The 12,683-nt window shown below is 34.8% G+C and overlaps 1 protein-coding gene across 1 annotated transcript in view; it reads left to right on the top strand.

Moving 5' to 3' along the window:
• LOC114054298 (cadherin-2) overlaps positions 1–4,699 on the top strand; it is a 251,301-nt gene extending 246,602 nt beyond the window's left edge. The window contains exon 16 of the mRNA XM_027877504.1: positions 3,272–4,699. Within this exon, the coding sequence (XP_027733305.1) occupies positions 3,272–3,478 (207 nt within the window). The 3' untranslated portion in view covers positions 3,479–4,699. The remainder of the gene's footprint in view (positions 1–3,271) is intronic.
• Positions 4,700–12,683: the final 7,984 nt, after the last annotated feature.

Raw genomic sequence — 12,683 nt, 5'->3', positions numbered from 1 at the left:
ATTAATGTGTTGGTTGGTTTTTTGTAGCCATCTTAATTTTTTTCTTTGCTACCAACAAGGCCTCATTCTTTTGTATGTGTGTGTTGGGGAGAGAGGGTGTGGTTATAGGTGTATATCTGGAAATGACTAATATAAAATTAAAAGACATTAATAAAACTTTTTTTTAAAAAATGGCCAGTTCCTTTTTTTCAGTCAACACGTTTTCAAAAATTCTACCATATTTGAGCCATTATAATTGCACAGTCTCAATACCATCTTTATCTATTGTTCTAATTTGATACTGGTTTTTATATTTACTCTCAAGTATTCATGTTCAAACAATTCACTAAATACTGAGGGGTTGTGGAGAGGTAGCTATGGAGCATACCTGCAAATCCTGCAGCATGCCAATAGATTTCCTATACATTTTTCACGGGCTGCCCGAAATCCTTTGGTATGCCACAAGCGGCCTACGTACTGCAGGTTGTGCAAGCCTGCTCTAGAGTAAAACTAATTGGAAAAGACATATTTGGAGGAGGTAATTCTATTGCCATATATGGCTTGGTGGAGAGAGCTGGGAAGTAATCCACACGGTAGAATGTCATGGAGTCAGAAATTAGCAAATTATGTGCTTTAATTGAAGCAAAGAAAGAATATTGGGGAGCAAAGAGCACCAGGAGGCAAAGAAAAATACTAGCTACACAGCAACACTACAAAGAAAATTGTAAAAATGCCTGAGGGAAGCCCTGATGTCAGGAGTTTGAAGAAGACAAAAAGTTCACTTTTAGTCAGAGGGATCCAGCAGTTCAGCTGGTTTTACTTAGAACCAAAACACATCATTGTTTCCTTTGGTGATCAGAGGCCTCATCCTTCATATTATCAAGAATTTCCCAGATTTGTTTTGCCTCTTGTTCAGGACTGCTTTTTTAGCCATGTATGGTCAGTTTATAGATTGCTTGCTTAGAAAGAAATGTTAATCTCCAATTTTATAAAAGCTCTTTTCTCAAAGGATTCAATTCTATAAGCATTTATTAAATACCTGCTGTGTGAAAGGTACTATGCCAGGAGCTGGGGATTCAATATGCTATTGAGAAATTACATTTTGCTCAGTACATTTAGACAGTTCTTTGTAACATAACAATTTTCACTATAAGCTTGTTATTATACTTCAAGGAAGGAAGGAAGTGTATATTAAGCATCTACTATGTTCTAGGCACTATGCTAAGCACTTGACAAATACTATTTCATTTGGTCCTCCCAATCCTGGGAGGCAAGTGCTATTATTATCATCCTCATTTTACAGTTGAGGAAACTGAGGAAGAAGTTAAGTCACTTTACCCATTGAGCACTGAGGCTGGATTTGAACTCGGCTCTTTCTAATTTTAGACCCAGCACTCTATCCACTGTACCACTAGCTACTCATATACTTTGTATTATGGACAGTGCTGTCATCTACTCTGCAGAAAAGTTGTGCTTAAATTAGATGTTTGGGGAGCTTGGAAAGAGATCTCTAGAGACTACTAGAAAATCAGTAGTGGATACTTCTCTGTTCTGTTTGCCTGAGACCAGACTGTTGCTGCTTATTATCTACAAATGCCTTTGTTCAGAGGGTGGACATTTCAAGGAATATGATCCTGACACAGAGACACGTAGATAGGAGATGAAATAGGGACATGTGGGACAATATCATTAGAATTAAAACTCATTCTATAAGGTTTTGTGTGTGTGTGTGTGTGTGTGTGTGTATAACCATTAGGGAAAGTTTTTATATTATGTAAATATGTTTATGTATGTACACATACATAAACATATACTTTTTCAGTTTGTGGCTCGTGTATCGTTATGAAACTTACAAATATGTATGTACTTGTGTATTCATGTAAAGATACTTAAATCTACAAATATTTGTATTTTAAATTATAGTTACTTTTTAAATGCCTTAGGTTCAGATAATTTTATATATGATCAAGATCAGTCTCCCAGGGTTTGAGTTCTTCCATTAATTTTCTCTTTCACTCTTCCTCCTTAGTTGATCTTACAAATAAACAAATTGGCGAGTTCTCAAAAAAAATGATATTTAAAAAAGGAATGGATTGATGATTTTCTTAAAAATGTTAGACAAGGCTATATTTTGGAAAAGTGAGGTTAGGATAAATACACTATTGCTCACAGAATAATTGTAGAAGTAAGACTGTTTAAGGATTAAAAATGATAAACTTTAGATTATTTCAGTTTCTCTTTAATTGTGAAAAATATGGAACTCAGTTACATAATTCATTACCATGGAAGACATGGAGATAAGAAACATCAGCAGCAGCCAACCAAGACCCAAATGAGAAAAAAGAGGTCATCTCCTGGTTGTGGTACAAAGTAGAGCAAATGATGTGTTTTTTCTTCTTTATTCCTTCCTTATTTTTCTTGGGAACTGAATATACATATTTTCCCTAAAATTCAAGGGCATAGTAGTATTGCTCTGGGTTAAGCAGAAAGGAGGGAGACTAAAGTCAGCTCAATGTACATTTTAGAGGATCCATTTCACAATTTTCTTTTGGCCTAATTAGAAATTAAGAAAAAAAAATTGTTCAATAAACAAATATTTTGGTAAAAATCCTGCTCTAATTAATTAATATTTAAATGCCTACTTAAAACAAATGCCCCACTATACAATTGTTTTCTTTTCTGCAATGCCTTATCTCAGCTTCCCTAGTCACTTTTTACCACTATGTTCCAGGCACTATGCTAAGTACTTTACAAATATTATCTCATTTGATTCTCCCAGTCCTGGGAGAGAAGTGCTATTATTATCATCCTCATTTGAGGAAACTGAGGAAGAAGTTAAGTGACTTTGCCACTAGAGCACTGAGGCTGGATTTCCTAATTGAGGCTGATATTTTAGATTTTTTTTTTTGGACAAATTGAACTAGGAGGGGTAAATAAGAAGTAGTTGTTCTACATATTTTAAAGAAATAACAAAGATGCCTAATTTTTAACATCAGCATGAAGCAATTATTTTGAAAAAGGTGGTAGTTTTCACCTGACACCTGGAAAATACAAATTTCACAAATGGAATTGAATGTGATATTGATAATGTCTTGACAATTGATAGATAATGTGTTTTGACAATATCAATCGTCTTTTAACAATTGATATTGTCAAAAGAAAACATCAATATTATGTTGATGTCAAAGGAATATGATTATGATATTGATGTTGCTATGTTGATATTAAACCATTTTAGAGATGTGTAACTTCATATTTATCTTTCTTCCCTCTGTCTCTCTGTCTCTCTCAGGGACTCAAAGCTGCTGACAACGACCCCACAGCTCCACCATATGACTCCCTGCTAGTCTTTGACTATGAAGGCAGTGGTTCCACTGCTGGATCTTTGAGCTCCCTTAACTCTTCAAGTAGTGGTGGTGAGCAGGACTATGATTACCTAAATGACTGGGGTCCACGCTTCAAGAAACTTGCCGATATGTACGGCGGCGGTGATGACTGAACTACAGAATGAACTTGGTTTTTGGACAAGTACAAACATTTCAACTGATATTCCCAAAAAAAACAAAACAAACAAAAAAAAAGCATACAGAAGCTAGGCTTTAACCTTGTAGTCTACTAGCACAAGTGCTTGCTGAAGGCTTTGGCATAGGCTGCAAACCCATTGGGGCTCAGTGGGAATATCAGTGATCCAATACTGTTTGGAAAAAAAATATTGAGCTCAGTTACACTTGAATTTTACAGTACAGAAGCACTGGGATTTTATGTGCCTTTTTGTACCTTTTTCAGATCGGAATTAGTTTTATGTTTAAGGCTTTAATGGTACTGATTTCTGAAATAAGTAAAAGAGACAAAATATGTTGGGGTGGAAGGAGTAAGTTAAACCATGATATGCTTCAACATGCTTTTGTTACATTGCATTTGCTTTTATTAAAATACAGAATTAAAAAAAAAAAAAAGAAAAACCTCATGGAATGCTTTTATTACCTTGGGGGAGGAGACCATGAGCTTGAAAAATGTACATTACTTCTAGTTTTAGACTTTAGATTTTTTTTTTCACTAAAATTCTAAAACTTACGCAGCTGGTTGCAAATAAAGGGAGTTTTCATATCACCGATTTGTAGCAGAATTGAATTTTTTCCTAAGCTAGAATGTTAGACACATTTTGGTCTTAATCCATGTACACTTTTTTTAATTTCTTGTATTTTTTTCCACTTCACTGTAAAAATCGTATGTGTACATAATGTTTTATTGGCATAGTCTATGGAGAAGTGCAAAACTTCAGAACATGTGTATGTATTATTTGGACTATGGATTCAGGTTTTTGCATGTTTATATCTTTCGTTATGGATAAAATATTTACAAAACAGGTTTAAAACAAGTGACATTTGATTCAATTGTTGAGCTGTAGTTAGAATACTCAATTTTTAATTTTTTAATTTTAATTTTATTTTTAATTTTAATTTTAAATTTTTTTTTTGTTTGGGGAGGGAGAAAAGTTCTTAGCACAAATGTTTTACATAATTTGTACCAAAAAAAGAAAGGGGTGGCCTGACACTGGTGGCACTACTAAGTGTGTGTTTAAAAAAAAAAACAAAAACAAAAAAAAAAAAGCTTTTAAACTGGAGAGTCTTCTGACAACAGCTTTGCCTCTGTATTGTGTACCAGAACATAAATGATACACCTCTGACCCCAGCGTTCTGAATAAATTGCTAATTTTGGATCTGGTGACTGCTTTGAATTTTTTCTTTTCCACTTGAATAAATTTGAGTGTCACCCCAAAAAATACCTAATGCTAAAATTTCAAATAATAGTAATAAAGTGTTTACTCATTGTAGCACTATGAAAAAAAATGGAAACTCAAACCCTTCTTGTGACTACATACAGACCAAAGAGAAACAGCTTTGGATTGTATTATTGTTATGGAAGAAAAGTCACTCACAATCTGTGTTAGAAAGGCACTAGCTTAAGAATGGTCAACTTAGTTTAATGTTTTTTAAAGACTCTTACATTTAAATATACCCACGTTGTTTGCAACAGTGATACTCACGAGATATTAACACTGTCCATACAGCATTAGAACAATAGTGAAGATGTAATAGTGAGGACAAGCAAGTCCTGGCAACCAGAAGTAATGGAAAGAACAGGGTTAATTCTGAAAAATTTGATTGGCCAATTATTTTGTCACAAGACCAACCTTAAGTGATTTTTTTTTTTACTGAAATTGTCACTACTCTTGTCATCATGATAAACATAAGTAATTTCATACTAAATGGATCATTTAACTAGATATCTTTGTGATTTGAGGTGCATTCTTTATGTACATGTTCCAAATCACAAAAGAATGTTGTTAGGTAATTTAATGGAACTCCCATTTTTCTAATATGTAGTTCATCTAATATGTAGTTCATTATAATTCTAGCTTTTTTATTAAGATAAATGTTCATTTGATATAAGATAGACCATAGATTAGGCTGTGAAACTGATGAAGTTTCTATTTACTCTATGGTTCATACTTGTTTTTAATTTTTTTTCTTTTTAATTTTTCCTAATTATCATCTTCTATCCATCTGGGAATTTTCATGATGAAACTGAATTAAATTTTGTAATTAAAATTCCATTTATTATTTTATTCATTCAGTGAGCATTTATTCAGTGTATATTTTGTACAACACGTTGCTGAGGAGTGGTGAAACGACATAGAAAAGAATTCCTATCTTCTGTCTAGTTGGGGTGATAGGACTTAGATATATCAAACAAATAGAAAACGCAATCTAATGACAGTTTGTGCCTTATAAATACAGATTTCTTGCACAAATTGATAAAGTAATACAGAATAAAGAAGTAGTAATAGGTAGTTGATTGATCAAGGAAGGTTTTTTAGAAGAAAGGGAACATACTTGGTTTTGCATGAACTAATACTTGCTAACATTCATTTTCTCCACTGTGATTACCTACACCAGATTTTTCATAGGTTTACTTGCATAGAGCTACTCATCCCCTTTAATATTCACATTTTAGTTTTCCCTCATTAGTACCCTTGCTTATGCAAATACAGTAGAATACTTTGATACCTTTTCTGATCCCACCAAAGACATTCCTTTCTTAGACCTTAAAACAACACTTGATTTATTGCTTTTATGTGCTTCTCTCATTCTGAGTTGAAAAAGTTTTTTCTGTATGTGTCATACCTGAACTAACTAGACTGTAAGCTCCATGAGGGCAAGAACCATTTTATTTATCTTTATGTCTCTCCAAATGTCTAGCGAACTCCTTAGTAGATTCTTTCTAAGTGTTTAGTGAATGGAATCTAATTGACATGGTGTAGATAAAACATCCATATTTTAAAGTGTTTTTTTCCTTAACTGTTGTGATATGTATGTATATGCATACTAAATCTAGTTTATATATAATTGTTTCAAGTCCTTCATTTATATTCTAAATTATAAAAATAAGAGTATTAAGTAATGTTCATAACTGAATGTATGTTTTTATAGCATGTAATATTTAGCCTCCTGTAAAGTCCCATTTAGAAGGCTAGTCATTACATGGAGATGATCTGGATCCTCTATGGCCAACCCTAGAAGGTCCTGTCCAGTAGGAAACATTTCCATTATGGGCCCAGCAACAAATTGTGTCTGTCATCAGCAACATAAGACTGGATACATCATTTCTAGAAGGTTGGTTACCAAGTGATGTATTTCTTGACCACTGCAATTCACAAAAGCAACTGCTACAAGAAGTTCTCCTCTCCCATTGACAAAGTATATACTCCTACTGATTACATCAGAGATCTTTGACAATATGCTGACCTACAGCATTCCTAATGTGTTACAGCTGTACTTGCATGAAGCCCTACCATATTCATCATATTATGTTTCCTTCCTAAGTCACTACCCTCATTTATGAGAGGACATTGTGAACCTCATGATAATTTCAGATTTCTAAGCAGGCACAAAAATTAACAAGAAAATTGGTAAAATAACACTTGATAACCATGATAATGGTTTTAAAAAATTGTTAACCTGCTGACCACCAGGCAGCCTCTAAATGCTTACATTTTCCATTCAGAGACAGCATTTACACTGGAGCTGCTGTATTTGCTTAGTAGAAAGCAGCTGCATTACTTAAATTTTACAGCATGTATCAGAGCTACAACAGTTAGAAATTTGCCTACACAATATAAAAGGCAAGAATACAGTCACACCAAAAAGGAGATAATTTTCCATGCCTTCCAATGTGTGTACGTGATGGCTTTCATATATTGGGTGATTTCTATCTACTCTATGCCTTCGTGGAACTGTTCCATATGTCTGATCTAAAATATTAAATTCAGAGGGAATTAAATAAGCCAGTTCAAAAAGAGAAATAGAAAGCCTGCTCCCACCAAGTGATGATAATAACTGACATTTATATGGCCCTTTAAAGTTGCAAAGTGGCTTATACACCTCATCTCATTTTATCAGATGCAGGTTAATGGATTGTCTTTGCTATGACCAGTGGGAAGGAATGTTCTCAAGCCACCACAAGCTTTAGATAACAAGAGTTCTCAAAAAGACATCGTAATTCATAGACCTTTTTAAAAAGTTGTAATTCAGGAAAAGTCAGTTTCTTTAAAAATTTCTCTACAGCAATCAACTCATTATTTTGAAAACCAAATGTTCCATTATCTGGTTACCTGCATTTTAACCATTCATTTCTAACCCTGAGGTTGTTAGGGGAAAAAAAAGTAAAATCCACCTATTTTTCATGTTGGCCAACTTAGTGAAGATTTTGGTAGTTGAGAAGTTGATGCTGGGATAGTTAAAGAAAGTCTGAAAACTATTTGTGGTTTTAAAATATCTCTTGGTTTTACATTGCTAGGAATAATAAATTTGTAAATTTGGATTGTCAATTAGGGTTGAATAAATTTGGAAATTCACATTTTATCTCGATAATTTTTTTTTCTCAAGTAGGCATGGAGGGGAGAGAGCCCATATCTGGATGTTTCTCCTTTATTTTCCACAAATTCTAAAATGAAAAGAAAATAATATTCATCTTTATAGTCAGCAAATATCTCATTGCCTAATATGAAGTGAAAGTTTATTCCCCTGTTGAGGCAAACAAATCCCCAGTAATTACATATATGTAATATAGATAGACATGTGGAGGGAAAGCTTACTTCAGTGAAATGATGAACATAATAGACTCACTCAAGGATGACTGCTAGAATAACTACTTCCAGATAGATGGTTTAAAAAGTCCTGACCTCAGTATTTATGTGGATCAAGTAATGTCCTCACTGTCTTCATTCCCTGTACCCTTGTCCGTACAGTATGACTATGGTCCATGACCCATCATAATCCCATTTCTGGGGCATAATCCCACTTCTCATGAACATTCTGTTGACAGTGTGGATAACACTGGAATATCTGAGTTGTCCATTGGTTATCCCTCACTCTTCTATAACCCAGTTTGATTAACACTTGCTACATGACCAGCCGAGATTTTTTAATCATACATTCTTCCAATGAAGTCCCTTATACCACTTCTGTATAATTCCTCATATTTGATGTATTGTGACTTCCTCACACCCAACATGTACCACTCCATTGCTTTTGGCATGTCATTCAACTCCAGTCCTTTTGTTCATAGCCATATAACATCCCTGGAAGAATATGGTATTTTTTTTTGAAAGGTGAGTTTTTGTTTCAAAGAGAAGCTTGTATACTCTCCCAAAGGCGATCTCTATCACTCACCCTGCCATGTTTCATTCTAGGTTCAATTCATTTTCTATTTGCAGTGTTTGCCCAAGTTCAGATAAATTCAATATGTTTTTCATCCAAATGAATGTTTTAATCTGGAGAACAGGTATTTTTCATCTACTTTGTTTTTTCTGGGTGCATAGTTAATGAAAACTTTTGTATGATACAGACTTCACTTAGGTATCCCTATAGTGCTCTATGGCTTGGTTCAGTTAGTGCAATGCCATCTACTAAAAGGAGCATCTAAAAGACCTCATTTCAAAGGGAATTAGGATTCCTTTTTCCATTTGGACTCTACTCTGGACTTCCTTCAGGACAGTGATGAAGACCTTTGGCAAGTGCACATTGCCCTGTTTTACGCTTTACTTGTAATGGTCACAGGATTATAAAACAAAGTTTTGTGGGGTTTTTTTCTGTTTTACATCTTTCGAAGGATCATGTACAATTTTGATTCATGTTTGGGAGACATTTTTTTTTTTTTGAGCTTCCTGAAAGGTGGTGTTTTGTTCTATTAAATAAAGTTACTTTGTTTTCAAATGTCAATAAACAAGTACATTGGGACTTTGTATTTTCTACACCTTTTAGTCAGTTGTAGGTAAAGGTAGGATTTACTGTATAATGTCAATGACAAAAGTCTGGTCTATTCACTATATATAATCATCAGAGATGACTCATTCAATGTAAACTTTTCATTCACACAACGTTATATAAATGAGGAAGAAGGCATATTGTTCATCAATTGTTGATACTAGTCGAGTCACTTCAATGGGAATAAAAGTCTGAAGTTATTTCCATGCCCTTGGTTTCTTCTCCTGTCTTAGGAGAATCAATCCCTTACCATCTTTACAATTTTATTTCCTCCAACACAGACCTACTCTGATTATACTTGAATTTTTGTATACTTTTCCCGTTTTTATTTCTTTCAGTGCCATTTCTGTTTCCTCAAGAAACAAGTCCAAGACTGTGATGTTAGAACCTAAATGTGTCGGTGAAAGGCATTTATTTTTAAAGTCCTTACAGATCTTTACCATTTGTCTATTTGTTGTCCTTCTAGTTTCATCCTTAAGTGCCCTTGAGGTGACTTTGCTTAGCTGGATCTCTAGGGTTTCTTTAAATTTGTTTTTGTTTTTTTCCCCTGATAGGATGTGGGGACCATTAAAGACACTACACATAGAAGCCTATTTGAAATAAACTAGTTGAATTCAATTATAATTCTTTTAATTAAAAAAACCACTTTTTTCATTCAATTAAATCTTTTAGAAATATGGTCCACTGACAAGAACACTGAATTTGGAGGCAGAGATACCTGAACAAATTCAAGGCCTCACAGCCTCCTTGGACCTCAGTTTTTTTGAGCTCTTTGGCTTATATGAGCTTGGACTTCCGTTCTACTCCTTTATCTACCATTTGCAGTCACAGAATCAGCTTGTTTGAGGAGCATCAATCCGCTTCTGCTTTATATTCCCTCTATTAGACCCTTTTCCACACAAGTACAAACACAGTGTCTTCTGTCCAGTGTGACAAAGACTGTAATATAAATTACTATAAAAGGAAAAAATCATATTGAAGAACGTTGATTCTTGGAATATGTTTAATACTTTTGTTTGTGTTTATGTTGTCAGTAGGTCAGTCAATAAGCATATTAAAATGGCATCATTTCCCACCTACTAAATAACTTTTTTTATATTAAATATTTGTTACATAATACACATGTTATATGGTAGAAGAAGATAAATGTGTCAATCCTAACAGGAACATTTTATACATATGGCTATTTTAACTTTCTGGAGCATCGTCTTGCTGTTTGTAATGTAGTTGCTTAGGACTGTGTTAAATAGCATTGCCTTGTTTTCGTTATTCATTAGATTTGGAGAATTACATAGGTTTTAAACTCAGAGGTTTCCCCCTTCCTTAATCTTAACAGCTTTCAGGCTGTCTTGCCCACGACAAGATACAGGTATGATTGTAACTATAGAATGAAAAAACCTTCTCCTGTCCCCTAACCTCATGTTCCTTCATGGACTTTCAGCTTCAGTACCTCAATATTCAAATGCCAGAAGTCTTAGGGAGTGATTCAAACAGAATTGTCTTTCTAATGCCCAAGAGGAAAATCTGGCAAATGAACTTGTCTCCTCTTTTGTAATCAAGCACATGACTATGTGGCTTCCTGAACAGTTTCAGTTCAATAGTCTATCATGTAAATATGTGCCTGAAAGACCCCTGGACCATTTCACATCTAATGCAATTTAAAATTACTTTTTATGATTCCATTAGTGAATAATTTGGCATATTTGGATGTATTTACTGCAATACTTATATGCATTTGTTGTGTGATTCGATCTTTTGAACAGTGATGCCATTTTCTCTTGATTTAATGAGCCAAATTGCCCCAATGCCTACACTATTCTCCAGTTGTACTGCACTCTTGGAAGGTGCAGTTGCACTTGCCTGCCACAAGGGGCCTGTTTAGTGCACTGAAGCAGTAACTCATTTCCTTCAACACTAAAATATAAGGCCCCCTGGTACATTGCCAACGTAATGCAGCTTCCATGTGCTTGGGGACATGTTGCTTATTCATTAAGCCACTACTGTTTATCCCAAGGTACTTGAAGATTTTTCTTTTTATAACTGATTCCACTGGAAATGGAAATGAGACTTAACAGTTGACAAATGTCCAGTTTTCTTTCTGTTTCTTTAGGGAGGCATTTTAATTTCCCCATCATTGGGTTCCAATTTAGTCTGTTATTTTGAAAGTATTATTGCCAGTGTTTCAGTCCAAACATTCATAAGAACCCTTGAAATTATACCATACATGCTCTCTTTATTCACTCATGTATACATCTGATTTGATGAGGTAATATTTTTCACTTTTATTTGTTCAAATTAGTTAAATAATTGCTTATTTTTTGCACTACCTTTTATCTGCAGCTACCATAAAAAAGACTGTGTCCTTTATATAAAAATATTGCATATATTTATACATATATGTTTATGTTGTGTATATGTATCTAATGGAGGCTGATCAGGAGAAACTGTGGTCAATTTTATGAGGATCACAATTAATTTGATGAAATTGAGGGCCTAAAAGGGAACTTCTTACACGGAGTAAGACATATTCCCTAATCCAGGGATGGGGAACCCTTGGCCTCAAGGCCACATGTGGCCCTCTAGGTCCTCAAGTGCAGCCCTTTGACTGAATCCAAACTTCACAGAACAAATCCTCTTAATAAAAGGATTTGTTCTGTAAAACTTTGACTCAATCAAAAGGCCACACCCAAGAACCTAGAAGGCCACATGTGAAGGTTCCCCACCCCTGGCCTAGTCCGTTGCTGAAAGCACATAGGGAACTTTTCTGGTTTGGAGCTGCAGGTAAGTTGGTGGAGGCCTAGGACTAGAAACTCTTAGCAGAGGACACATACACACACACACACACACACACACACACACACAGAGTAAACTGAAACAGCCCCATCTTTTAACCCTTTTCCCATTGGACTTGAAGGCACATTAAATTTTAATAAATGGATTACATGATATTTAATCAAACATATTAAGTTGTTTTAAAATAATTTTTAGTAGTGGGGTGGGGAATCTTTCTAACATCCCTCCTCCACTCTTTCCCCTCCCCTCCCCCAACCCCAAGCAGAAAGTGTCTTCTTGTATAGAGGTGGCAAATGGTTTGTGCTTGCCCAGGCAAGCCTAAGTCTAGCTTTATAGACCTCCAATTCCTGGCTGTCTCTGCCTTTCTATTTTCTTTTGTGAGCATAGGTTTGAGACTAATGATCCTGAGAATGGACGTCTCCAAATTTGGGGATAGGGTGGTACCTCAGTCTCTGAGTTTGATCAACACTGGCCTCTCAGGCCAGTGAATTTTTTCTTTTTGACAAAAATCTCAGCGAGGTTGGTTTTTTTTTTTTTGGCAACATATTTCTCAGTGGATAAAAGGAGTCTATAGCTGGAAGA

Source organism: Vombatus ursinus, unplaced genomic scaffold (assembly GCF_900497805.2).
Source record: "Vombatus ursinus unplaced genomic scaffold, bare-nosed wombat genome assembly UNPS02014812.1, whole genome shotgun sequence".
NCBI lineage: Eukaryota > Metazoa > Chordata > Mammalia > Diprotodontia > Vombatidae > Vombatus > Vombatus ursinus.
Note: the sequence above shows the minus strand (reverse complement) of the source record. Positions and strands in the feature narration are given on the sequence as shown.